Source organism: Euleptes europaea, chromosome 17 (genome assembly GCF_029931775.1).
Source record: "Euleptes europaea isolate rEulEur1 chromosome 17, rEulEur1.hap1, whole genome shotgun sequence".
NCBI lineage: Eukaryota > Metazoa > Chordata > Lepidosauria > Squamata > Sphaerodactylidae > Euleptes > Euleptes europaea.
Window position 1 is genome coordinate 11,253,532 of NC_079328.1, and position 27,793 is coordinate 11,281,324.

Genomic DNA, 27,793 nt, shown 5'->3' on the forward strand with positions numbered 1-27,793 from the left:
CAAACCTCTGCTCAGAGTTTGGTGGCTTTTCTCTCACTTCATGCCAGCAGATCCCCTCTACCCCCTGGAAACACAGGCAACACGAAACGAGCAGGCCTCCTGTCCAATGTACACTCCTCCATATATTAATTTGTAAACAAATGCTCCATAGACTCCACAACTCGGTTTCTCTATAGGTTTTTTGTATTTCTCTCCATTGTCTTACAAACAACTCTCATAATTTAGAAGTGGGCTGTCTCCCATTTATTTATTTATTTATGTATATTTTAGATTTATATTGCACCTCTCCCACACTACAGCAGGGCTCAGTAGGGTTGCTAGGTCCTTCTTTGCCACCGGCAGGAGGTTTTTAGACTCAGCAGGATACAAGGCCATACAGTCTACCCTCCAAAGCATCCATTTCCTCCAGGAGATCTCCAGCCACCATCTGGAGGTTGGCAACCCAATGTGAAGAAGCCATTTTGTTCTGCTTGAACTGTTAAGGCCTAACATATTCTATCTCAAAGCCACTCTTGAGTGCACCACATAAATAATCTTCCCGTTTCCCCACCTTTGGGGGGAGATCCTGTCCCCCAACTCATTCACCCATTCTCAATCAAGTGAGCGGCGTTAGGGAGAAAACTGAAGTCATGGACATCACAGCCCCAACACGTGACACTATTGCATTTCTCCCAATTTCTATGGTAATACCATAGGAATTGAGAAAATTCCTAGAGTGCTGTGGTGTGTGTTTGTGTGTGTGAGATTTCACTTCCGGCCTGGGTGATCACTTGGGATTTGCAGCCAGGGTGCTGGCAACACTAGACTTATTCTGCTGAATGTGTTAGGCCTGGAGTTTGTCTTCCATATTTGGGGAAAGGGTTGTATTCAGTAGGGTTCAGTGTAGCAACAACCCTGTGAGGTAGACTGGGCTGAGAGTGAGTGACTGGCCCAAGGTCAATCAGCTACCTTTATGATTGAGCTGGAAAGCTCATATTAGGTGCTGTGGAACACAGGCAGGATGGTGCTGCTGCAGTCATCTTGTTTGTGGGCTTCCTAGAGGCACCTGGTTGGCCACTGTGTGAACAGGTTGATGGACTTGATGGGCCTCGGCCTGATCCAGCAGGGCTTTCCCTACGTTCGTAAAGCTGAGTGCCTTAAAATTGCCGCGGATTCCTGTTAACGGACTTTCCTCCCTTTCTGGGAGATCATACGGGACGACATTGATACTTTGTTCTTACCAGATGCATTTTTGTTTAATAGATGGTATCATAGGGATAGATTTGTAGATTTTGCAGATATTAGGTCATGTATAGATATTTTTGTTGAAATATATTATAATTATTTGGTCTCTTGTGCTGTGTGTTTGGGATTCAGTTCAACCTCCAAGTGGCGGCTGGAGATCTGCCACTATTACAATTGATCTTCAGATGACCAAGATAAAAAAAAATGGCTGCTTTGGTGGGTGGAGTCTATGGCATTATACCCTGCAGCGGACCCTCCCCTCCCCAAACCCCACCCTCCCCAGATTCCTTTCCCCAAATCTCCAGGTATTTCCCAACCCAGAGCTGGTAACCCTGCCCTGATGCTCCTGCTGTGTCAGGAGTCTGGGGAAAAACAGCACTAACAACAGGTGGCCAAGCTAAATATGTTCTGCCAAGGATGAGCAGCCACACAGCAGAGGAATGGCGGGCACTCCCAATCAGACAAGCCAACCAGAGGAACCAGTTCCTGGTAGCACAGAGATTCTCTCTGGCAAAGGAAGTGTGAAGTTGCAGCCTTGTAGCTGCATTCAGTGCTGAGAACGGGAAAAAGAGCATAAGGAAGGCCCTGCTGGATCAGACCGAGGTCCATCAAGTCCAGCAGTCTGTTCACACAGTGCCCAACCAGGTGGCTCTAGGAAGCCCACAAACAAGGCGACTGCAGCAGCATTGTCCTGCCTGTGTTTCACAGCACCTCACATAATAGGCATGCTCCTCTGATCCTGGAAAGAATAGGTATGCATTCATGGCTAGTATTCATTTTGACTAGTAGCCATGGATAGCCCCATCCTCCCATGTGCAGATATCTAATACGCAGGGCCTTACTACATGTTGCATTGTCCTCATGTGCTCCCCAGGTCTGGCACAAGGATTTTGGATGAGATGTGCCTGGTGAGTTCCCTATGGCGAACTTAAATCCCAGGGGTGCAGGGGTCAGGTCTGGATCAAGACCACATAGCATGAGAAAGGGGGCCTAAGACTTCCCTCCATGCCATTTACCGGAAATGACTCTGGAGAGCTGCTATTTGCCCCGCTGCAGAAACCAGCACCAGAACATGTCTGGTCGATATAATCTGCAGCGTACCGTGCATGGAGACAGACCAGGCACCCAGCAGATGCTTGGGCTTCCTGACTATTTAATTCCTCAGATAATCTTCAAATATATAAACAGTGTTTATTTGATAATCCCGAGACGTTTAGCCTCAAAACGTTTCCTCAGGAGAGCAAACCTTGCTTTCAGCAACGGCTCAAGAAGTTTCTCAACTAGTTTGGTTGCAGTCTGAGGAACTTTTTGAGCTGTTGTTGAAAGCGAGGTTTGATCCCCTGAGGAAGCGTTTTGATGCAAAACGCATTGGGATTATCAAATAAACACCGTTTATATATTTGAAGATTCTCTGTGCATCTTTTGTTTTGTTCTGCCTTCATCTTTGCTGGTGCAGCCCATCTGTGCAGAGTTTCATTCCTCCCCAGACCTCTGATTCCAGAACAGCCGTTGCCAGAGAAGCCCTCGATGTCCTCAGGTGCCCGGCCCCAAGACTGACCTGCAGTTTATATTCTTTGCGATTGAGGATGACGGCTGTGATCTGCTGGTCCATGAAGATGAGGATGATGACGAGGATGGCAGGTACCGAAGAGACCAAGCAGACCCACCAGGGGTTTGCTCCAAAGGGAAACACGACCCAGCCTCGGGTGGGGTTTGTAGGCTGCAGAGGGAACGGGTATTGGAGGTTAGGAGAGTACAGGATGGGGCGCGGGCAGGCAACAGAATTGGGCTACACCAATGCCTCTTCATCGGGTCTCTGCTCAGGACCCATTAAAAGAAGACTTCTGTAACTTGAATGTAGGGTTGCCAACTTTGGGTTGGGGTAGACCCTAGGGTCAGGGAGTGGCCTCGGAAGGGTATAATGCCATAGATTCTACCCTCCACAGTAGCCATTTTCTCCCAGTAGTCTGGAGATCAACTGTAATTCTGGGAGACCTCCAGGTCCCACCTGGAGTTTGGCAACCCTACTTGACTCCCATTTAGCCAGCTGGCCAAGAGGACAAAGTTTCCCAAGAGACTAAATGTGTGTGTGTGTCGGGGGGGGGGGCTGTTGCCTTCCCAAAGCATCTTGTTGACTCTTGGTTTGGGTTTTATGGCTTCAGCTGAAACGTGCATTCAGTTCCCTTGGTACAAATTCTCCATGCAAAGGAGGCGCGAGCACTGTTTTGCATCACATAACCGGTTGAGCATGGGCATGTGGACCCAGGCAATCCTCCCTGAGTCACAAGATTCCTCTGATGCTCGGCTTCGGCTTCTCCAAAATGGGGCTAATTATACGGGGCCTTCCCATCTCCGCCCAGGGATGCCGCTTCTGGGGAGTTTAATTAACATAAGCTTTCCCCCACCCCTTGCAAGCCACGCAGGGGAAAGGGCAGGTGTCGATTGCTGAAGACCCAGGAGGACGGGGAAGTTCAAGCAGAAATATCACTACTCTGTCCCAGCTCCGGTCTTCTTATCCTCTCATCCCTCCACCCCCTCCAGCCCTGCCATTTCGCCACCAGCGGGCAACCTGCTGCTCTGCTGCCTCTTCTGAGGAGAGGCCGGGAGATCCTCCACCCCTCCCTTGGCAGGCAGAGAGCGCCGCTTTCGCTCTGGCTGCTAAACCTCCCACACCCAGTCCTGCTGCGGCAGGGAAACTCAAGCCCGGACGTGAGCCGCCTGCCTCTTGCTTCGCTACCAAGGGGAACCATCTCGTGGTCACATGAACACATGAAGCTGCCTTACGCTGAACCAGACCCTCGGTCCATCCAAGTCAGTCTTGTCTACTCAGACCGGCAGCGGCTCTCCAGGGTCTCAGGCAGAGGTCTTTCACATCACCTACTTGCCTAGTCCCTTTAACTGGAGAGGCCAGGGATTGAACCTGGGACATTCTGCATGCCAAGCGGATGCTCTGCCTCTGAGCCACGGCCCTTCTCCATGGCTCCTCCAGGGTGTCTTTCACATCACCTACTTGCCTAGCCCCTTTAACTGGAGATGCCGGGGGATTGAACCTGGGACCTACGGCATGCCAAGCAGAGGCTCTACCACTGAGCCATGGCCCCTCCCCGTAAGACATGTAGCTGCCTTACACTGAACCAGACCCTCGGTCCATCCAAGTCAGTATTGTCTACTCAGGCCAGCAGCGGCTCTCCAGGGTCTCAGGCGGGGGTCTTTCACACCACCTACTTGCCTAGTCCTTTTAACTGGAGATGCGGGGGATTGAACCGGGGACCTTCTGCATGCCAAGCAGAGGCTCTGCCTCTGAGCCACGGCCCTTCTCCATGGCTCTCCAGGGTCTCAGGCGGGGGACTTTCACACCACCTACTTGCCTGCTCCCTTTAACTGGAGATGCCAGGGATTGAACCTGGGACCTTCTGAGTGCCAAGCAGATGCACTATCATTGAGCGACGGCTGGCTTTGGCACAGGGACTCTGGCAGCGGCCTGGATAGGCCGAGGAGCACAACAGGTCTCAGATTGGCACCACAGATGCAGACAGGACCTACCCCAGAGCTATTTGGAGGCAAAGCAGTTGAGAAGAGCACCTCAGAACACTGGCTAAATAGGGGTTCGCACCCCACATACGCACACATATGGGGGTTCGCACCCCCACACACACCACTCCTTACAAGTAGAGAAAACTCTAAGGAGCTTGAGTGTCACAGCTTTCCTCAGTGAATCCTGGATTGTTTTAGTTTGGAGAGAGGCAGTACAGAATTTTCTCTTAGAGCCCCCTAGCTGCCTCCACAGACATCCAGTTTTATTTATGTATTTATTTATATGAAATACTTTTATCCTGCCTTATCTCTAGGGTTGCCAGGTCATTCTTTGCCACCGGCGGGAGGTTTTTGGGAGCGGAGCCTGAGGAAGGCGGAGTTTGGTGAGGAGAGGGACTTCGGTGCCATGGAGTCCAGTTGCCAAAACGGCCATTTTCTCCAGGTGAACTGATCTCTATCAGCTGAAGATCAGTTGTAATAGCAGGAGATCTCCAGCTACTACCTGGAGGTTGGCAACCCTACTTATCTCCTCAGACTCAGATCCTTGGCCTCCTGGGAACAGGGATGGATTATGAAAAGAATCTATGGTACAGATGTTTGTAACATGCTTGTTTAAGCGACATGTTGTGAGGAAGAGGGATGCCAACTCTGGGTTTGGAAATTCCTGGAGGTGTGAGTGGAGTACCAGGGGAGGAGGGAGTTTGCGAAAGAAGAATTGTTTTTTTATATCCTGATTTTCTCTACCTTTAAGGAGTCTCAAACCAGCTTACAATTGCCTTCCCTTCCTCTCCCCACAACAGGCACTTTGCGAGGTAGGTGGGGCTGAAAGTTTGGAGAGAACTGTGACTAGCCTAAGGTCACCCAGCAGGCTTCACGTGGAGGAGTGCGGAAACCAACCCGGTTCACCAGATCAGAGTCCGCCGCTCATGTGCAGGGAATCAAAACCAGTTCTCCAGATAAGGGTCCACCTCTCTTAACCGCTACACCATGCTGGGAGAGGAATGAGCTCAACCGGGATACGATGCCACAGGTTCCACCTCCCAAAGTTGCCACTTTCTCTCAGGAAACTGATCTCTGTAGTCTGAAGATCAATTGTATTTCTGGGAGAACCTCACCTGGAAACTGGCAACCCTAGCAAGGGAAGAGAAGTGATTACCAACACTCAGGGAAACAGCGCAGGGCCTCCAAACGCCGTTGGTTCCTCAGCAGCAAAAGTCCTGTCCTTGAAGCTAGTCAAGGACTAGCTTGCCTGCCTGCTACAAACACTCCCACACATGTGGGGGATGTCCAGTAACCAAGTCCAGGGCCAGCGTCAACATACCCTGGAGTTGGGCCATCTGCCAAGGCCCAGGCCTTCTGGTGGGGCCTGCTGCCACCACCCCCAGAGTCAGGGAAGGGTGGATGAGTAGGGTTGCCAACCACCAGGGAGCAGCTGGAGATCTCCTGCTTTTACAACTGCTCTCCAGCCGATACAGATCAGTTCACCTGGAGAAAATGGCCGCTTTGGCAATTGGACTCTATGGCCTTGAAATCCCTCCCCTCCCCAAACCCCACCCCCTCAGGCTCCACCCCGAAATCCTCCCACTGGTTGCGAACAGGAACCTGGCAACCCGATGGATGAGCGTTGGGAGGACTGGAAAATGAGTACATGAGTGGGGGGAGAACAGGTGGATTGGCAGTGGGGAAGGAGAACTCAGGTAGGTGGGCAGGTAGGTGTGTCAGGGGCCGCAGTGGCAAGCATGAGGAGGGGAGGGAGCCCCCAGGCCCTCTCTGCCGAGAGCCCACGGAAACCTGGAACTGGCCCTGACCAAGTCATCCCTGCCTCTGGCAAAGGTCTCCCAGGGGACAAAACTAGGGTTGCCAACTCTGGCTTGGGGAAACTCCTGGAGATTTGTGGGTGGAGACTAGGGAGGATGGGGTTTGAGGAGGGGAGGGACATCAGCAGGGATGCAAGGCCAGAGCCCACCCTCCAGATCACCCATTTATTCCTAACATCTCTGTTGTCTGGAAATCAGTTGTAATTCTGGGAGAACTCCAGGCCCCACCCGGAGGTCGGCAAGCCTAAATAACTCCCCCCCCCCCCCCGCATGGAAGAACCTGAGGTTTGGCTCTTCCTGTTCTTAGAGAAAAGCCAGAAGTGAAGGGGCTTCCTAGGAAGTGAGACAAGTCATGGTCCTTCTCTAAAATGGCTGTTGACCTTTCTTTCTCTCATTCTCCACCCTGCAAATGCACCACTCTCCGAAAACACAGATGGCCCAGTTCTTATTCCAGGCGGGGGAGAGAAGACAACCTTTTCTCCCAGGCACTTAGCAGCGGCTGCCAGCTCACCTACAGTTGGGGTATTAATGCGGAGTGTCTGATGTTTCTAAACTCATCCTCACCCTCCTGCTTTCTAATGAGTTGCCAGCAGGCCTGGAGAAGAATGTCCTGTCCCTTTAACGGAGGCTTAATGTATGGAAATTAGCAGCTGAACAACCCCTGGTAAATAGCAGGCCATTAAAGCTATTAAAAAGGACAGATCATTTTTTCCCCTCCAGGCCTGTTGGCAACTCTGCTTTCTAACCCTTCCGTCTCTTCCTCTTGCTTCTCTGCTCCCTGGGGATTGTAATCCAGGCTTATTTAGTATTGATCTAGTTCCAATACCAGGGGCATGATGCAAAGGCAGGCAATGGCAAACCACCTCTGATCTTCTCTTGCCTTGCAAACCCTACGGCGTCACCATAAGTCAGCTGTGACTTGACGGCAACAACAAAAGAGATCCAACTCACGCATGCACTTTAAGCACAGGTTGAAATGCAACTGTAAATCAACCTTCCTGTGTGGCCATCATCAACCTGATACTAGAGCTTTTAAATCTGCTTCTCTGTTTTTCCACACGTAAGAAACCCAATACGTGTACTTTGGGACTCTCTTTCTAACACTAGCACTAGAGGAGGTGGCCTGGTTGGCAGCAAACTTCCGTGAAAAAATGACCTCTGTGAACAGACTGCTGGACTTGCTGCATCTTGGTCTGATCCAGCCTGGCTTTCCTTATGTTCTTAAGAGGAGAAGGGTTCAAAAGGCGTTTGAGAGGCACGCATGAATTCTCTTCTAGGGAGCCAGCATGGTGTAGTGGTTAATAACGGTGGTTTGGAGCGGTGGACTCTGATCTGGAGAACCGGGTTTGATTCCCCACTCCTCCACATGAGCGGTGGAGGTGAATCTGGTGAACCAGGTTGGTTTCCCCACTCCTACACATGAAGCTAACTGGGTGACCTTGAGCTAGTCACACTCTCTCAGCCCCACCTACCTCACAGGATTTCTGTTGTGGGGAGGGGAAGGGAAGGTGATTGTAAGCTGGTTTGATTCTCCCTTAAGTGGCAGAGAAAGTCAGCACATAAAAACCAACTCTTCTTCTTCTTCTTTTCCTGGCCTGTTCTGTACCAGTAGGGTAGACTCCTAGACCATTGCGAGTTGTGGTGACTGGCTTGCTACAGACAGTATTTTATTTTATTTTGTAACATCCAGCAAGAAGAAGAGCTCTGGTCAACTTGGAATCTTGCACCCTGTCCCGTGTCATTGGGTTGGTCCTGATAAAAGGTGTTACGTGGATGGTGTTCTTGGCTTTCAGCTTTTAGTTTGGACTGACACAGTCGTAAACAACGTCTTGCTACAGACATCAACCCCTTTCAAGGGCTTCCAGTAAACATGTGACCAAGCCCTGGGATGGTCTAGTGGGCGGTGGGCCAGACTCAGACATGGATTCAACAACTGAACGCATAACACCAAACTCTTTTGATATTGTCAGAAACAATATCAATAGGTAATGCTGCAACCTGGGGGGAACCTTGGGGAATACGGCAGGTGATGTACCTAAATGAATAAGACGCAGAAGACGCAGAAGGGCCGTGTGGTCAAATCTCAACTCGGCCATCATGATCACTGGATGATTCCAGAGGGGTATTTTTGTTAGTCTGTTGTAGTAAAACAAAACAGAAGTCCAGCAGCACCTTAAAGACTAACATTTATTCCAGTATAAGTTTTCATGAGTCAGAAGTCACTTCCTCAGAAACAATGGAAAGAAAATAATTTACCTCATATTAAGGTGTGATTCTCTTGTTATATATAATGGATGGTGAAAGGTCAGAGGTTCTTGCTGGCTCTCTCATGCTTCAAACTGCTTCTCCCTTAATTAGTTTATTTCCTCTAGTTTATTGAACTTTTGTTTATTATCGTTCTGAGAATCACACCTGATTTATGATAGCAGGCCTCTCTTTGCTCCTCCCCCTTTCCCAAAACGAGGTAAATTATTTTCTGCCTTTCCATGGTATCTAAAGAAGCGAACTCCGACTCATGAAAGCTCATACTGGAATAGATGTTGTTAGTCTTTAAGGTGCCACTGGTCTTCCGTTTTAATCACTGGATGAGTCCACCCCCTTTCCTAGGTCCCTTTTATCCGTGTACTCAGAGGTTGTTTATATTTTTTAAAACGACTGCAGCGAATCATTTGTTCCTGCAAGCCCCAATCATTCGAGGTTGGAAAGGAGCTGTGTGTAACAGTATAGCGCCCATAGGGCAAGGCAAGGCCATTCTCCCAGGTCCTGGGAGAAGGTCAGGTTTGCTAATCCAGTCTGTATACTATTAAATGTATTGCACAAGTATGTAGAAGCACTTATTGCAATGAAAGGGCAGTGAACGCATGTACAATCCATGTACACTTGACATTTCTTTACGTGTGCAATTAGTAATTCTCATGTTACATCCAACGCAAGCGCAGCTGAACATGTGGCTTTAAACCCCAGGCTTATCCAGATCCCGGCCCCTGGTTTCATTTGGAAAGGGAACACACCTTGGCTCTTTCTTATGAACAGATGTACGGGCAGGGTGGGCATGCGTTCATGGTAATGTGAACAGGCAACGGTCATCCTGATCAGCAATGTCCTACAACAGTCCCATCTGTGAGGAAATGCGATTAAATGTGCTATATCCAGACCAATTCTTTGTCTGTAGCTCTTCCTCGGCTATAGAAAAGAGCAAGAATCCAGAAGCACCTTAACGACTAACAAAATTTCTGGCAGGGTGTGAGCTTTCGTGAGCCACAGCTCACTTCTTCAGAGCTGTGGCTCAGGAAAGCTCCTAACCTGCCAGAAATTGTGTTAGTTGTTAAGGTGCCACGGGACGCTTGCTCTTTTCTACTGCTACAGACAGACTAACACGGCTACCCATTGTGATCCTTCCCCGTGCCTAAAGTTCCACAGAAAGGCAATCTGACACATGTGTTGTATCCATTCCCCCACCTTAACAGAATAGTACCTTCACCTGGTCTTCAACAAGCCTCACCTTGAACTCACTGGGCACGATGAGCTTGGGAGTCTCCAAACCAAAGACAGCATCAATCCCACAGAAGATGAGGATGGCCAGGATGATGGCGAAATCACCTACTAGCCTCCGCAACTAAGAAATCAGACCAAAGAATTAGCAGAAGGAGAGCAAAACAAAGTCTACCCACAGGACCAGCCTCCATCTTGGACAATCCTTGGACTTCAGAAGAGGTCAAACATAGACAACCCAGCAAAATTTAGGGCACCTTTTTTCCTTTCTATAAATTAAGGGTCCCCAACATGGTGCCCGTGAGGGCCATGGCACCCGCTGACACCTTTTCTGGCACCCACCAAGTGTTTTTAGGAAGTGGGTGGGGCCAGGTAGGACTGTTGCCCAGCAAGGCTTCTGATTGGCTGTGCAGACTTTTTAAAATGTTGCTTTGGCAGCAGCTGCCTCCACAGCACAAGGATTTGCACTGTGTGACTGAAGTTAAGCGGTGGCCATCGTTTTGTGGCTGGCTCCACCTCCTGCAGGAGCCCTTTTGTTGCTGCTCCCACCAAGCTGTGTTAGAATTCCAAATGTGCCCTCAGGCTCCAAAAGGTTGGGGACTCCTGTTATAAATAATGGCATGCAATTATCCTTTACGATAGTTTTAGGTGGCAACAGTGCGAGTCTGTAGTAGTAGAAGAAAACTGGAGTTCCATCGACTTTTTAAGGAGCTCCAGGATTCAAATTATCAGTTATGAAGATCTGTGGATTTTTGTGTGAGAGGAGAGTAGGCTTTGGGGAAGCCAGGGGGTTTTATGGAATGAAGGAAGTGGCACGCAGGTGAAAAGGACTGCAGGAGCTGTAAAGCTATGGGAGCCCTGCTTTATGTGGAGTGGGGGGAGGAAGAAGAAGGAGAGTTGGTTTTTATATGCTGACTTTCTCTACCTTTTTAAGGAGAATCAAACTGGTTTACAATTGCCTTCCATTCCTCTCCCCACAACAGACACCCTGTGAGGTAGGTGGGGCTGAGAGAGTTCGGAGAGAATTGTGACTAGCCCAAGGTTACCCAGCAGGCTTCATGTGGAGGAGTGGGGAATCGATCCCGGTTCTTCAGATTAGAGTCCACCACTCTTAACCACTACATCACGCTGTTGCCTAGGTCCTGTACAGCCATGCTTCATTATGATTTAGTGGAAAAGAGGGATGGAAATACTAAAAACAGGTTCAAAATACATTTTAAAAGTTGTTGCACCCTTTGTGCCCTTCCCTTCTGGCATGGTCCCCTCTGCTAAGATTGCGATGATTCCTTAAATTGTGGTGGCCCAGAAAGCTTTCTGTTTTACTGGGAGCTCAAACCAAATCCTGGGACATGTCATTCCTTAAGAGCCAGCGTGGTGCAGTGGTTAAGAGCAGTGGTTTGGAGCGGTGGGTGGACTCTGATCTGGAGAACAGGGTTGATTCCCCACTCCTCCACATGAGCGGCGGAGGCTAACGTGGTGAACTGGATTTGTTTCCCTTCTCCTACACATGAAGCCAGCTGGGTGACCTTGGGCTAGTCACACTCTCTAGCCCCGTGTTGGCGAACCTATGGCACGGGTGCCACTTCCGGCACGCGTAGCCCTTTCTGCCGGCACGCACGGTTCCTCCAAGCCACTGGTCTTTCCGGCTCTGCCCCACCTCGGATGGGGGAGGCTGTAGCCCAGGGGTGGGGAACCTCCGACATGATTGGCGGTGGCCCCCGGACTCTCCCACAGAAGCTGCCGCCATTGCCGCCGCTGGAGCGTGCGCGGCCAGCCAGGCGGGTGGGAGAGCGGGGAACAGAAGCCGAGCGCTCACACTCGGCATGGCCGGAGGCTTCTCCGGCGCCCTCTGGGCCTGTGCGGGCGAAGGGGCATGGCTGGTCGGTGGGTGCGAAGGAGGCGCCCTCTGCCCCACCCTGCTCGCCCCTCACAAGCCTGCTGCCGCACCCCACTGAGTGGCAAATCCAAGGCAAAACCTCCCATGCATAAATGGCCTCTTTCTTTTTCTGTCTCCCTCTGTCCTTTTCTTTCTCTCCCTTGCTCCATTTCTTTCTCCCTTTCTCTCTCTTTTTCTTTCTTTCTCTCCCTCCCTTCCTTCTCTTTCCCCCTCCCTTCCCTTCTTTCCTTCCTTCCTTCCTTCTTTCCCTCCAGCGGCTTCTCCGGCACCCTCTGGGTCTGTGCGGGCGGAGGGGCGTGCAGTCCTATTCCACCTTTGAAGTGCCCACACGCTATCCTCCAAACACCTTTCCATTTGTCTTGATATGTAGAGAGAAAACACTAAGGAACTAGTTGCCAATCTCCAGGTACTAGCTGGAGATCTGCTATTACAGGTGATCTCCAACCAATAGAGATCAGTTCCCCTGGAAAAAATTGCCACTTTGGCAATTGGACTCTATGGCACTGAAGTCCTTCCCCAAACCCCGCCCTCCTCAGGCGCCACCCCAAAAACCTCCCACTCATGGCGAAGAGGAACTTGGCAACCCTAGCCTCTCCCTCTGGGCCCCCTCTGGGGGTGGTATTCAGGTTAAATTGCCGCATTGGCACTCGGCGATAAATAAGTGGGTTTTTGGTTGCAGTTTTGGGCACTCGGTCTCTAAAAGGTTCGCCATCACTGCTCTAGCCCCACCTACCTCACAGGGTATCTGTTGTGGGGAGGGGAAGGGAAGGTGATTGTTAGCTGGTTTGAGTCTTCCTTAAGTAGGAGAGAAAGTCGGCATATAAAAACCAACCTTCTTCTTAAGAGAAGGTTCCAGTGTCCACGCCTATTGACTAGTCTTAAGGTTTCCAACTCCAGGTAGGGAAACCTCTGGGGATTTGGAGGAGAAGCCTAAGCAGGGAGCTCAGCAGGGATGCGATGCCATAGGATCTACCTCCAAAGCTGCCATTTTCTCCAGGGGAAATGGTCTCTGTAGTCTGGCAATCAGCTATAATTCTGGGGGATCTCCAGGCCACCCCTGGAGGTTGGCAGCCCTAACTGGGCTACCACCAAAGACTTGGAGAATGAAGGGCAGAGTTTGGATGCAGAGTGCAGGAACAAGCATAGTAGACGAGATGAACATGCAGGCCTTGGTCTCCAGGTTGGTTTGGGAAATCCATCAGTCTCTGCCCAACGTGCCTGATGAGCTGGGCCAGCCCTTCGCCTGGCAGCAACACCCTCCCCGAGAGTGACACATTACGCTATATGGGGCTGCCCTGATTGATGTAAACTTGGTAGTGCAAGGGTACCAAACACTTGGCGGGCACCAGAAAAGGAATTGGTGAACTCCACGGCGCCTATGGACACCATGTTGGGGACCATGTTTAGGAACAGGAGAGGGTAGGACAGAAAGTTGAGAGGGGGGGGGGGAAGAGAGCTGACCAGGTCTGGGGACTGAGATGGGGAAGAAATGCTGAGGGAGACCTGAGGGGAGAAGGTCAGCAATGGGTGGAAGGAGGAAGAATCGGGACTTGCAGGAGACCAGGTGGCAGGGGGAAAGACGCTAGTCGCTTTTTCTCCTGGGCCCTTTATGCAGGGACGTTTCCTCGCAGTCACCCCAACCGACTGCTTCAGGGCTTCCTTTTGATTATGCATGCCTTTTCTGCCCATCAGAGGCCGCCTTGCTCTCCCCGTGCATCTTGCCCATATTTTCCAGATTCTGGTTAAAACAGCGTCTGGAAAACACGAGCAAAACATGCGGAGACAGCGACACAACCTCTGACGGGCGGAAAAGGCAAGCATAATCAAAAGGAAGCTCCGAAGCAGTCGTTGGAGGTCACCACGGGGAAACGTCCCTCCATAAAAGGCCCTGTTCTCACCCCTCACAATTTCTTGCAGTGGCAGCAACGATAACACCAATCTTTGGGGTGGATCCCATAGATCCGTTCTGCTAACAGTGGCCCATTCCCCAGACACAAGAGGCTTTTCTGCAAGTGCACAGGAAGGTGCCACTGTGAATGGAACAGACCCATGGGATCTGGCAAAGTGTCCCCCCCCCCCACGTCAATCACGAAAGCAACAAAAGCAGGCCACGCACAGGCAGCAGAGGGTTCCCTTCCTACCCAGAGATGCAGAAGGAGTTGATAGATTTACCAAGATTGACCAAAAGGGGGGGGGGGATCCAAATAATGGCACAATGAGGACTGAGCATGACCAGGAGCTGGAATATGGTGACAGCAGCTAAGAGTCAACAAAAGGAAAAGGGAGCCAGCCTGTTCAACCCATGGATATAGGGTTGCCCACCTCCAGGTACTATCTGGAGATCCCCCGCTATTACAACTGATCTCCAGCTGATAGAGATCAGTTCCCCTGGAGAAAATGGCCACTTTGACAATTGGACTGTATGGCATTGAATTCCCTCCCAGTGTGGTGTAAGGAGCCAGCAGGGTGTAGTGGTTAAGAGCGGTGGTTTGGAGTGGTGGACTCTGATCTGGAGAACCGCATTTGATTCCCCACCCCTCCACATGAGCGGCGGAGGCAAATCTGGTGAACTGGATTTGTTTCCGCACACCTCCAAATGAAGACTGCTGGTGACCTTGGGATAGTCACAGTTCTCTTAAAGCTCTCTCAGCCCCACCTACCTCACAGGGTGTCTGTTGTGGGGAGGGGGAAGGTGATTGTAAGCGGGTTTGAATCTCCCTTAAGTGGTAGAGAAAGTCAGCATACAAAAACCAACTCTTCTTCTTCTCCCCTCCCTAAACCCCGCCCTCCTCAGGCCCCACCCAAAAAAACTCCCACTGGTGGTGAAGAGGGACCTGGCAACCCTACCTGGAGAGTATGGTGATTGTTTGAGATAGATTTGGGGGGCTTTCCTCATGAACCCCCAGCTTATACACAGGTGGCTCATGATGAGAAAACAGGAAGGGCGAGGGGCACTCACCGTGGTGGGGAAGTAGCGGCTCGTTTTAAAACTTTTCAGCATCATGGAGCAGAAGAAGGTCCCCAGGAACAGAATGAAAGACATGAAGGTGATGTCGGGCACGTAATTGCAGCTGCTGCCCACCAGGTGGCCGCCTAGTTGCACGCACTCTTCCTTGGTCAGCAGGGACCAGTTCCCCGACTCCAAATCGGACCACTGGGAAGGAAGGAACATCTCTCAGATTAGCAAGGAAGTCCCCATTGGATACGAGAAGTGTGCTAGGAAGATGCAGAATGAGCTATGGGAGGAGCTGTGGCTCAGTGGTTGAGCATCTGCTTGGCATGCAGAAGGTCCCAGGTTCAGTCTCTGGCATCTCCAGTTAAAGGGACTAGGCAGGTAGCTGATGTGAAAGACCCCTGCCTGAGACCCTGGAGAGCTGCCGCCGGTCTGAGTAGACAATACTGACTTTGATGAACCAAGGGTCTGGTTCAGTATAAGGCATAAGAACATAAGAAAAACCCTGCTGGATCAGACCAAGGCCCATCAGGGAGTTCCACAATTTAACTATGTGTTGTGTGAAAAAATACTTCCTTTTATCTGTTTTGAATCTCTCACTCTCCAGCTTCAGCAGATGACCCCGCGTTCTAGTATTATGGGAGATGGAGAAAAACTTCTCCCTGTCCACTCCCTGTCCATTAAGGCAGCTTCATGTGTTCGACAGACCGCTGGGTTGTGGAGGTGTCCAATGCCTTCTTAAGGGCAGTAATGGGTCCTGCAGTGCTAAAAGCAAATGTGGTGGGACACTTTGGAAGACACCCACCATAAACCCTTCTGGCCTGAACAGTTTCCACCCAGTATCCAGTATTCCATTCTTAGGCAAGATACTGGACCAGGTGTGGGTAACTCAACCTCCAGCATATTCTTGGTTGATAGAGAGGGGCTGTGGCTCAGTGGTAGAGCATCTGCTTGGCATGCAGAAGGTCCCAGGTTTAATCCCTGGCATCTCCAGTTAAAGGGACTAGGCAAGAAGGTGGTGTGAAAGACCACTCTGAGACCCTGGAGAGCAGCTGGAAGCTCCCGCCCACTCGCTCTTTATTATAGAATCATAGAATCACAGAGTTGGAAGGGTCCACCAGGGTCATCAAGTCCGACCCCCTGCACAATGCAGGAAATTCACAACTACCTCCCCCCCAAACCTAGTGACCAGAAGATGGCCAAGATGCCCTCCCTCTCATCATCTGCCTAAGGTCACAGAATTATTGTTCCCAGCTGAAACATCATGTCTCTTTCGTTACAAGCTTATCAAGTGGTTTATGCCCTGATTTGTGGGTGCCCGAAGATGTATATTGGTAGTACCATCTGATAGGTCAGGGTTAGGATAGGAGAACACCGAGCAAGAATTAGGGCGGGTACCCGAAAGGCTCCGGTTGTAGAACATTACATAACTCAAGGCCATTCCAATCGAGATTTACATTTTTGTGTGTGGCAGTTTGACCTAAACCCTTTCAAACTCAGGATATTAGAAAAATATTACTCAGACAAGAAATGAAATTTATATATCTCTTTAAAACTTTAGCTCCAGGTGGACTAAACACAGAATTTGATTTGTCCTGTTATATTTAAGAGACCTTGTCCCTTTAAGACTGTAACGAAAGAGACATGATGTTTCAGCTGGGAACAATAAAGAGCAAGTGGGTGGGAGCTTCCTCCATTACGCCGGGAGGACTCCCTATAGACTTTTGTCTAAGAAAGATATGGTAAGTTTGCCATTACATACTACACTGTATATAGTTAGGAATAATTTTGGATAGTATATAATATTATGTAACAAAAAAATTTACAGTAGCGACTCAGAGCGCAAAGAATGTTGCTTTTGTAACGAGTGAGAGCGCAAAGAATGTTGCTTTGATACATTTCTCCGGAAAGGCCGATAAATCCAAAGGCAAGCTGAAGAAATATTGAAACGTGAAAGTGCATCGATCTCACGTTCTTGCCATCTCCAGCCCGGGAGACTGAGCTATTTCTATGAACAGAATCATTTTGTTTCATACAAAGACTTTATTGACTCTATTCACCCCAGGCAACAGTGCACCTTCTGCGCCAAGTTCTTTATATTGTTTTGTGTTGAGTTGAGCTGTATCAACCCACATAATTATTATTATTATTGCATGTGTAGTTCATTAGGTTTATAAAGGTTGTAAGGTATGCATGAGCAGTAGATTTAGTCGTCACAATAAATTTGTAACAGTACACCATACTGATTAATTGTATTACGTGAGCCCACACGCTGTTTCTTCCTTCAGTTTCTACTATAGAAGCGCAGGTTCTTGTGTTGTATAACCACCTGGAGGTTGGCAACCCTACTGGGAGTGCAGGAATCAGCTGCTGAAAAGCATTGTGCATGCATCCACACCGGCAAACACACACACAGCAGTGGCTGTGCCTCCCATTGCAACTAGATGTGTTTCTGCTTCCCCCTCAACATGCTTTGAATTTGCAAAAGGAGCTGGTGATGATTTCAAATAAACAATCGTAATCACCAGAAACGTCACGATGCCAGTGGGGATGGAATAAGCATAAAAACACTAGAGGAGCAGCAGGTAATATCTGATGAGACACGAGTCTACTGGCCACCTCCTCTGATACAAGGAAAGTTGGAGATTCTTCCATGGATAGAAGAGGCCCAAAGTCCTTCCTTGGTCAATGACATTAACCACAGCATACTATGAGAATGCTAGGCTTGGGTTCCCTCTCGCTCATCCCTAACCCATCAGGGTGATTTCATTCCTTACCTCTCCAAAACCATGGGAGGCAGGAGACAGCGTCTCATTCAGAAGAGAGAAATTGCCTGCAAGAAACAGAACACATGAACACATGAAGCTGCCTTATACTGAATCAGACCCCTGGTCCATCAAAGTCAGTATTGTCTACTCAGACCAGCAGCGGATCTCCAGGGTCTCAGGTAGAGGTCTTTCACATCCTATTCACCTAGTCCCTTTAACTGGAGATGTCGGGGATGGAACCTGGGACCTTCTGCCTGCCAAGCAGATGCTCTACCACTGAGCTACAGCCCATCTTCAAAAGAGGGATACATGAACATATGAAGCGGCCTTATACTGAGTCAGACTCTGAGTCCATCAAAGTCAGTATTGTCTACTCAGACCAGCAGCAGCTCTCCAGGGTCTCAGGCAGAGGTCTTTCACATCACCTACTGGCCTAGTCCCTTTAACTGGAGATGCCAGGGATTGAACCTGGGACCTTCTGCATGCCAAACAGATGCTCTACCACCCTCCCAACCAGTTCAAGACATCAGGTCTCAACCTGAAACTCATTTTTTTGACAGAACTGATTCCAATTTTTGGAGGACCCCTTGGGACAGTATGCTGGTGACTTCAGGACTCATGAGAGGCCATTCAGAGCTTCTCTTAGGGGGACTGGACCGCTCTTTCCGTGCTTGCCGATGGCACAGGTCAAGGGTGGGCTTTCTTTAGCCTGCCTGGTCTAAAAGAAGCCAGTGCGAGACTAGGTCAACTATACAGATCCAACAACATGCAGCAACATGTTGTACCAGAAGAGCTGCTGCCATTCCAATCCCACCCCCCGCAATGGAGCAGGATGCTCGATCCTACCTCTCTCTGGCCCATGGCAGGTGCAAGCGTACAAGGGGACATCGCTGATCTTGTAGTCCCAGTTGATGGGGTAGTGATCTGCCAGGGAGAGCATCTTCTTAACCGCGTCGTAGATGAAAATGAAACTGATGAGGGCACAGAAGCCTTCCTCCGTGAAGCGAGTGAAATACTGCACCAGGTAGCTGGCTTCGGTCGCCACCAGAATGAGGCCAAAGAAGGCCACCCAGAGTCCAATCCAGAGGCGGAATTCTAAATAGTCCAAGCTGTAATCTCTGCCGGGAAAAAGAGGCCAAAACAACATCCCTGAGTGGGCTTGCAAGATGATGGAGTCATCTCTAGATGTTGTGTGTGTAAAGTGCCGTCAAGTCACAGTCAACTCATGGCGACCCCAGGAAGGGGCTTTCAAGGCAAGTGAAAAGCAGAGGTGGTTTGCCATTGCCTTCCTCTGCAGAGTCTTCCTTGGAGGTCTCCCTTCCAAATACTGACCCTGCTTAGCTTCCGAGATCTGATGAGATCAGGCTATAAACCGATCTGCCTTCCCTCCATCCCTAGATGTTAGTAGCCAGATATCTCGCCAATCTCTTTGCCTAAGAATCTTGCAATGTGGGGAGCATACTACGGAGTTAATTCTTTGGCCTGCCCAGGAGCCCTTCCACACAAAAAGAGACTGAAATCCAACAGTCCCTGGTGATGAATCCCTGCAGATAATTGCTTGGCAGGGTGGCTCCCTTGTTGAGGAATTTCCTGGAAGCTGAACAGGGGTACAGGCAGATCATTTTAGGGCCAGACTAGGTGTGACATTTTCCCGCGAGTTCCCCCAACTCAACTCTCACGACGCAGTCAGACAAGCAGCTGTTGGTTACTACGTTCTGTGGACCATGAGGCCACACCACGAGATGCATCATCCATTACCCTCAGTACTCAGTTCAGTTTTTACTGCATATGGCCAATAGCCGGTACAAAAAATAAAACACCACAAAACCAGATGAAAATCATTAATAAAAGTTACATTTTAGTAACAAATTAATAGCTTTCTGGGTATGTTTCTCTAACCCTCTGGATCTTATCAAGACACAGCACATAAAACATTATTAAATAGTTAACCTTCCAGAGTTATCTTGGGGTTATCTAACATGAAATAAACAACAAAATGACTCAAGCCAAAAACCGACTCTGTAAGAGGGAAACCCAAAAAGTGAAACACATAAAGCTGCTTTATACTGAATCAGACCCTTGGCCCATCAAAGTCAGTATTGTCTACTCAGACGGGCAGCGGCTCTCCAGGGTCTCAGGCAGGGGTCTTTCACATCACCTACTTGCCTAGTCCCTTTAACTGGAGATGCCGGGGATTGAACCTGGGACCTTCTGCATGCCAAGCAGATGCTCTACCACTGAGCCAGGGCCCCTCCCCTCAGTGAGACCTCAGGCCCAATATTGTTTTAGGGCTGCGCAATAAGAAACTGTCAGGTAGAATTCACAGTTGTAACTAGGAAAGGCCACTTCGCATCAGCCAATTTTTTAACTCTACTCTTTTCAGAATTAATGGGTTGGGCCAACCAGGCGCGTATTTTCTTTGCTGCTAAAACAAAGAGGGCCACTTTAAGAGAGACAGATGGCTCCGTATCTGCAAGGAGAAATAAAACAGTGGGTGCCCCAATTTGAATTAAGGCTACATTATGGCAGTAGGTGACTTAATCCTTTCCCTTTGCACCAGTTCCCAGATAGGAACCCCCCCCCCCAAATAGCTATTGGCCTTAGTGGGGGAATGATTTGCCTGTATTGTTTCTCTATGGGGGTAATAGATGTTCAGGGTCAGAGGCTGATTTCTGTCTTGGAAACAGAGTAACGGGAAAGGGGTAAGCCCACCCCACGGCCTCTGCACTGCAGCTCTGATCAAAATCACCCCCAGAGTTGCTTGTAAAGACATCAGGCGATCACTTGCATCTCTTCCAGCTGAGCCTGTGGGCGAAGCGACCCCAACATGGGGTGGGGAGGACTTGCCACAAGCTCAAACACAAACCTCTCACAGCAACCTCAGTTAATGCTCCCCAGCAGTTATAGGAAACCCAAAACCAGCACTCACCTCACCTTGCCAGCAGCTTCGCCTCTGTCTCCCAGCCCTGACCCATTTACATTCAGCCTCTGGCGAGCAGGAGCTTTGCAATTTAAATGCTCACAGCTCCCGCCTCTCACACACAGCTCTACCCAGAACCAACCAAAAACCCCTCTTTAGAAGGCCACATGCTGGCCGGCTGTGGAGTGTTCCAGAGCGGCATTGACAGGACCCCTTTTGCCTAAGCATTCTGGTGGTCCTGGGCACTGGGGAAAGACTGTGACCCTGTCGGGGGTGCAACAGTCACACTAGGAGCCGGGAGAAGGAAGAGGTTTCATCTGGGACCACCATCCACCTGCAGGCAACTCCCCCACCCCCAAATTGTCTGTACTCTATGGAGAAGCAGGATGTGAGCAGACGCTGCTCCGTGGTCTCACTTACTTGCTGAAGGAGAAGAGAAGCCGTTCAAAGACCAGGACAGGCCCGGTGCTACTCAGGATGGTGAGGGGCTGGCCGGCACACAGGCAGAAAAAGGCTCCAGCAATAGCAGTACCCAGGAAGCTCTCCAGCACCCCCTGCATCATAGGGGGAAGCACACAGATCTGGATTCCGGGACTCCATTGACTGGCACAATCAGTAGGGTTGCCAACCTCCAGGTACTAGCTGGAGATCTCCTGCTATTACAACTGATCTCCAGCTGACACAAATCAGTTCACCTGGAGAAAATGGCCGCTTTGGCCATTGGACTCGATGGCATTGAAGTCCCTCCCCTCCCCAAAGCCCATCCTCCTCAGGCTCCACCCCAAAACCTCCCGCCAGTGGTGAAGAGGGACCTGGCAAGTTGCAACCCTAACAATCAGCCCACAAACCCCCAACGTTATGCCGGCTCAGGACTGCCAGAGCTGCCTGCCCTCCTGCTGCTGACAAGTGTGCTGAGGCAACCCTCCATGGGAAAAGGGGGCCATAGCGGACGGTGCGTCCCAAGCCCAGCAGGACTCTTGCACAGACCTGCATGTTCTCTGTTGCGTCCCCCAGCATCCCCCCAAAGGTGATGGCGTTGGTGACCGTGGCCAGGTAGATGTAGAGAGCAGCCGAAAAGCACTGGAGGTTCACCGCATCGTAGAAATCACTGCAGTACCAGGGCGCTTTCCTCTGAACGTCCTTTACTAACCCTCCAAACAGTCTGCAAGAGAAAGGAAACCCCATTGGGTTCACAGGGATGTGGTTTCATTTCGAAGTTGCATCCTGCCCGAAACCTTAGGGAAAGTCCGAGCTAGAATCAAACCTGCCTCTGACACGACCCCAAGCCCAGCCCTGATGCACAACTACCACTGTGGTGTTTCCGTATCTGCACGCTTCCCTGCTTTGGAGGAAAGCCTCCCCCCAGGCCGGTTCAAGCTACTTTGTCGCTTTGTGCAAGGTATGCCCATCCCAGGGTTGCCAACCTCCAGGTGGGGCCTGGAGATCTCCCAGAATTACAAATGATCTCCAGATTATAGAGACCAGTTCGCCTGGAGAAAATGGCTGCTTTGGACGGTGGACTCTATGGCATTATACCCTACTGGAGGTCCTTCCCTTCCCAGGGTTTTACCCCCTAATATCCAGGAATTTCCCAACCTGTCGCTGGCAACCCTGCCCATCACCTCCTGGGACCGTACCACTGCTGGCCGAGCCTCAACAGACTCCCTGTGGCCCCAGGGCTTGACTTGGATCCAGCCAGTGGAGGCCCATGCTCAGGAGGTGATGCCTCCCGATCAGTTGCATGTTCCTGATACCTGGGGACCAGCCAGACCCCAGTGCAGCATTGACACCCTCCTCATTGGGCTGTCTCAAGCAGTCACTTGGGGGGCTTGGCCAGAGAACCCCCCCTGAAGCACCCCGACCACAACCTCCCCCACAAACCCTCCCCTGCTCCAGCCAACCTTCCCTGTGAACTTTACCTTCCTGTCCTCTTCAGCTCCTCACCAGCAGGTTGGTGCCCGTGGAGATGCCGCTCTTCCATGGCAGAGACATTCCCGTTAGAATGCGGACTCCATTCGCGGAAGTGCATGGAGATCCTAGGAGTGGAAGGAGAAGAGAAGAGAGAAGAGAGTTGGTTTTTATATGCCGACTTTCTCTACCACTTTAAGGGAGACTCAAACCGGCTTACAATCACCTTCCCTGCCCCTCCCCACGACAGACACCCTGTGAGGTAGGTGGGGCGGGCTGAGAGAGCTCTTAATAGAGCTGTGACTTGCCCAGGGTCACCCAGCTGGTTTCACGTGGAGGAGCGGGGAAACAAATCCAGTTCACCAGATTAGCGTCCACCACTCATGTGGAGGAGTGGGGAATCAAACCTGGTTCTCCAGATTAGAGTCCACCGATCCCAACCGCCACTCTTAACCACTACACCATGCAAGTTTCCAGGCTGCAGGAACTTGGCAGTGGTTGATGCTCTGCTTTGTTCAGTCCCTGCCCATCGCTGGCCAACTACACCAACTACACCTATCCTCCCCCCACCCCAAAGGCCTCCATGGACTTCTGCATGCAAAGACGACCCAGCAGGGGGCGGGCAAGTGGTCAGCTAGATCAGAACATTAGGTTAGAGACTTCCCATCCTTTTATGGCACCTCTTGTCTCTCCTCAAACTGATATTCTTAGGTCTAATTTCCTCCTTCTTCTCAGAAGTATTCATTTCCTCACTTAGCCAGTAAGACAGGTAGAGGCTGTCTCTGTTTCTTAGCTTTCCTATCTGAAATGTGGTTCCCTAAAAAACATTCAACTTTATCTTTAATCAATGAGTCTGCCACTTCTCTGAATAACTAGCTCTCTGCCAACAGTGGCTAACAACGCGATCTTTTATGAAGTCCATATTGTACCTGTGGTGGCTGGTGGTGGCAATATTGCTGCAGAGGGACTGCTGTCCCACCCCCTTTAACAAAAATAACCAAGACACGGAGCATTGGGGGATCAGTAGGAATGCTTGCCGGGCTCCAAAAAGCTAAAGGGCTGCACAGTGAAGTAGAAGAGCTATTCTTCAAACAGCAAGAAGTAATCGAAAGCAGCACAGCCTCCAACTCAGAGGACTGGTGGTGGCTGATGGAGCCAGAAAGCTGTCATGTCAGTGACTCAAGTGCCGTAAAACGGGCCATGATCCCATTTCCCCAGCTGTGATTTTCTCCCTGCCATTTCAGTTCCCTGGCGAGGAGAACAATCCCACGTTCCCAGCACTAAATATAGCTTCTGGGATGTTGGAGAAATGCAATATCCAGCCAATGGATGCACCAGCCCACCGATGAAAATCTATGGTTCCTCCAACACAGATGGCAAAGAACTGGGATTTTATTGCCCTGATCTCATCAGATTCACCAGAATTTGATTTGAGCTTCTCTCTCCCACCCCCCACTCTTCTTTGCACATACCTCTTCTGTGGGGAGGGCAAGCATTTGGGGGGAGCAATACGAGTCGTTGGATCCCATTTGCCTGGGGGGAGGATGGTCAGTTCATCCAGAAACTCATCGATCCCCGCGATGAGATCTTCTGGGCCTTGTGCCTTTCGAGCGACCCGCTGGAAAAGCTGGAAGGGGAAAGCTGCAGTGTTAGTCCCAGCTTGGCCTCCTCTAGAATAATCAAAGCATCCTGTAATCCGGAAGAATACATCCAGGAAAAACATTTTGCTTAATTCATGCGGCAAAACAGACACATGCCCTAAACTACCATCTGGAAGGACTTGTTGCGCCCTAGAAATACATTTGCCACCTTTTAAACCAGGAAAGGATGGACAATCCCAGCCATTCGTGGTATCAAAGAGGCAATGGCCATTGTGGAACTTATCAGGGCCAACCACAGCTATGGAGTCCCTTTATTTTAATTGCTTTTCTTCATTTATAGTCCGCCTTTCTCACTGAGACTCAAAACAGTATAAAACAATGTAGTCAAATAGTATGAGACATCTAATAAGCGATGCAAATAGTACTAGAATCACAAAAATTAGAAACAATGCAAAAAAAAGGATCAGACATGATATGTCAAAACAAAGCAAAGCCTGAAATCCGAGAAGCAGACAACGTAAAAACATTGTAGTAAGAGTATGATGGCACAACAGATAATATGTACAAGAAATACATGCATGCATATTTAATTATTAAATATGGACTTGGAAAGCAAGTCACTCGAGTCTAATGTTCATTTCCTTATTAGCCAATGCAGCAATTTGAATTTTGAGACAAAAAGATTATTATTATACATTGTATGCCCTGAACTGGATGGCCCAGGCTAGCCAGATCTCATCAGATCTCAGTAGCTAAGCAGGGTTGGCCCTGGCTAGTATTTGGATGGGAGACCACCAAGGAATACCAGGGTTGCTATGCAGAGGAAGGCAATGGCAAACCACCTCGGTTAGTCTTTTGCCTTGAAAATCCTACAAGGTCGCCATAAGTCGGCTGCGACTTGACAGCACTTTACACACACATTGCATTTCTACAAAATCAGCTAACCTGTATTAATTAAAAAAAAATTCAGTATTTTAAAGCAGAGCAGCTCCTGTCGTTTGGTGCCTCCAGGAACCCCTCCTCCCACAGACTCAGATCTTTGGTGTAGTAGTTAGAGTACTGTACTAGGACTAGGGGATCCTGGTTACCCCCTCTGGCATGGAATCTTGCTGGGTGCCCTTGGGCCAATCTTAAACTCTCAGCCTAACCTACCTCACAGGGCTGTTGTTAACAGAGGAGGGAAGAATGAGATTGTAAGCTGCTTGAAACAGAAGGTAGAAAGTGTAACGTTTGCTCAGACACCCAATTCTGTCTCCACAAAGAATATATACTTTTCTGTCCGTAATAAAGTTTTCAAATAATTACAGACAGTGCTCTGAAAACATAAACAGTCCACAACATTACCAACAGTTGGCAACTCCACCAAGAAATCAGAGTTTTTACACCCAGCCTATAAGCCATTCTTTCCTGGACAAGCAGATGGTTGATCTTGGTGCTTTCTCCGCCAAGTATTTCGCCACCAAGCTGTAACAGCCGTGTCTGACACAAGCATTTCCACGTAGGGATGCCACCTCCAGGTGGGACCTGGGATCCCCTGGAATTACAGCTCATCTACAGACTAGAGAGATCAGCCCCCCTGGAGAAAACGGCTGCTTTGGAGGATGGACTCTGTGGCATTGCACCCCACTGAGGTCCCTGTCCTCTCCAAGCTCCAGCCTGGATCTAGCAACCCTGCCCCACCCCCAGCTGGTGGCCAAGGGTGACCTGACAACCCTTTCCCCACATGCCTTACCACCAAACTCACCTCATCTGTCAGGAGAGTGGCTGCAGCTCTGCCGATTTCATGGTAGGCCTTCACTTTGACTCTGGGGCCCAACAGAATAAAGAGGAACCTAGAGAAAGCCACACAGACACCATAAATGGCCACCCAACTTCATTTGCTCCCACCTGGAACAAGCGTCACGTTGTGGCCACAATTCTCTCCTCGGTACAAGCGCAGGCAGAGAGGGTAGCATTCTACCTGGCTTGCAAGAGACAAAGCTGTGCTGGATCAGCAGTCATTTTGCCCGGATCCTATGCCCGGGCTGTTCTCATTGGCAGGAGCAGGATGGAATCTCCTGCAACAGAACACACTAGGGTTGCCAACTCTCTGGCTTATGGGGCTGCAAGGTCTCCTGCTATGGTGGGAGCCCTCCCGCTGGCAGCCACTCCTACCCGCCACTGCTCAGAGTGGCAGTGAGAGAAAACAGTTTTTTAAAGTTGGCATCTTCTCCACTGCTACGCCACCTCCGGGGAAAACCAGGAAGTGATGTAAGGTAGCTTTAGGAATTACTGGAAACTCGATGGTAAAATCATAGAGTTTCTGGTGATTCCTAGTGTTACGTGCCTTTATTTCTGGGTTCCTCCCAGAAGTGATGTCACACCATGCATGACACTGGCTTTTCTCTCTCTTTCCCTGCTGCTTTGAGTGGCAGTAAGCAACAATGGTTGCTGGCAAGAGGCCTAGCAACTTTAAGGCAGAACCTGGAGTCCACACATTGAAGCTGCCGTTTCCTCCAGGGCAACTGATCTCTGCTGTCTGGAGATCAGTTGTAATTCTGGGAAATCTCCGGGCCCCACCTGGAGGCTAAAACACTTTTTCCAGGAGGGGAGGGACCTTAGTAGGGTATAATGCCATAGAGTCCACCATCCTCATTCTTGTCAACGGACTCGGTCTGTGAGTTCCAATCTCAGAACATCATTCTCAGATGTTTGGGGCCCCAATTTGGATCAGGACCGCAGTGCACAGGGAGAAGAGACGAAAGCCTTGCCCCACACACCATTTTCCTAGCCTGAAATGTCCCCAAGGAGCCAGCCCTGTTGGGGAAACTTACGTGAAGCCCATCAGCACGTAAAATTTCACATAAAATTAGGGCAAACGGTGGCACCCTGGGGCCAATCAGATTGGGAAAACAGTGTGTGGAGGAAGGGTTAAGCCCCAAGTTTCCAATCCAAACCCCACATGCCAAGGAAAGGAGTTGCAAACAAATAACACCCAGATGAACCTCATTCAGCTGCTGTATCAGAAGGCCCACATATAGGGTTGCCAACCTCCAGTTAACACCTGGAGATCTCCCACTATTACAATTGCTCCCCACATGACTAAGATCAGTTCCCCTGAAGAAAATGGCAGCTTTGGAGGGTGGACTATGGCATTATACCCTGCTGTGGTCCCTCCCCTCCCCAAATCCTGCCCTCCTCAGGCTCCACCCCCCAAGCCTCCAGATATTTCCCAACCCAGAGCTGGCAACCCTACCTCCATATGTTAATGGCAGGTGTCCAGGCCGAGATCAGCTAGCTGACAACCCTTCCTGCCCTCAGATAGCTTCCCTAGCTATCACACAGTGTATGTCATTGTGCGTTTTTGCTCTGACGGCTGCATTAATTTCCCGTGGCAGCTCAGAGGTGAGGACTGTGGGCAGGGGCTTCTGGTATGGTCCACACACCCTTGTCAAGTGACCCTGCTTGCTCATTTGTTACCTGCTAGGAAAAGCGACCTCCGTCAAGCCCCCAAGAAATGCAGAGTCCTGCAAGCGCACAAAGGCAATGAAGGGCCTCTCCAAGAAGCTGGCTTCCCCTACAAGAATGTTGGCCACCTCAGTCCCGGCTGGAATCTTCTTCTTAAAACGATTTTTCAGCTGCAAAGGAAACAAGGCAGAGATGGCAACCCACGTCCCCAGAAAGCAAAGGCCTTTTATGC

The 27,793-nt window shown here is 50.0% G+C and overlaps 1 protein-coding gene across 1 annotated transcript in view; it reads right to left on the bottom strand.

Moving 5' to 3' along the window:
- The window catches only part of SLC4A9 (solute carrier family 4 member 9), a 54,523-nt gene that overhangs the window by 14,371 nt on the left and 12,359 nt on the right, over positions 1–27,793 (bottom strand). Inside the window, exons 5-15 of the mRNA XM_056862899.1 lie at positions 27,574–27,731; positions 25,859–25,946; positions 23,986–24,140; positions 22,525–22,641; positions 21,593–21,767; positions 21,026–21,159; positions 18,532–18,803; positions 17,695–17,750; positions 14,924–15,118; positions 10,078–10,191; positions 2,783–2,944 (exon numbers count right to left, since the gene is read on the bottom strand). Of these exons, the coding sequence (XP_056718877.1) occupies positions 2,783–2,944; positions 10,078–10,191; positions 14,924–15,118; positions 17,695–17,750; positions 18,532–18,803; positions 21,026–21,159; positions 21,593–21,767; positions 22,525–22,641; positions 23,986–24,140; positions 25,859–25,946; positions 27,574–27,731 (1,626 nt within the window). The remainder of the gene's footprint in view (positions 1–2,782; positions 2,945–10,077; positions 10,192–14,923; positions 15,119–17,694; positions 17,751–18,531; positions 18,804–21,025; positions 21,160–21,592; positions 21,768–22,524; positions 22,642–23,985; positions 24,141–25,858; positions 25,947–27,573; positions 27,732–27,793) is intronic.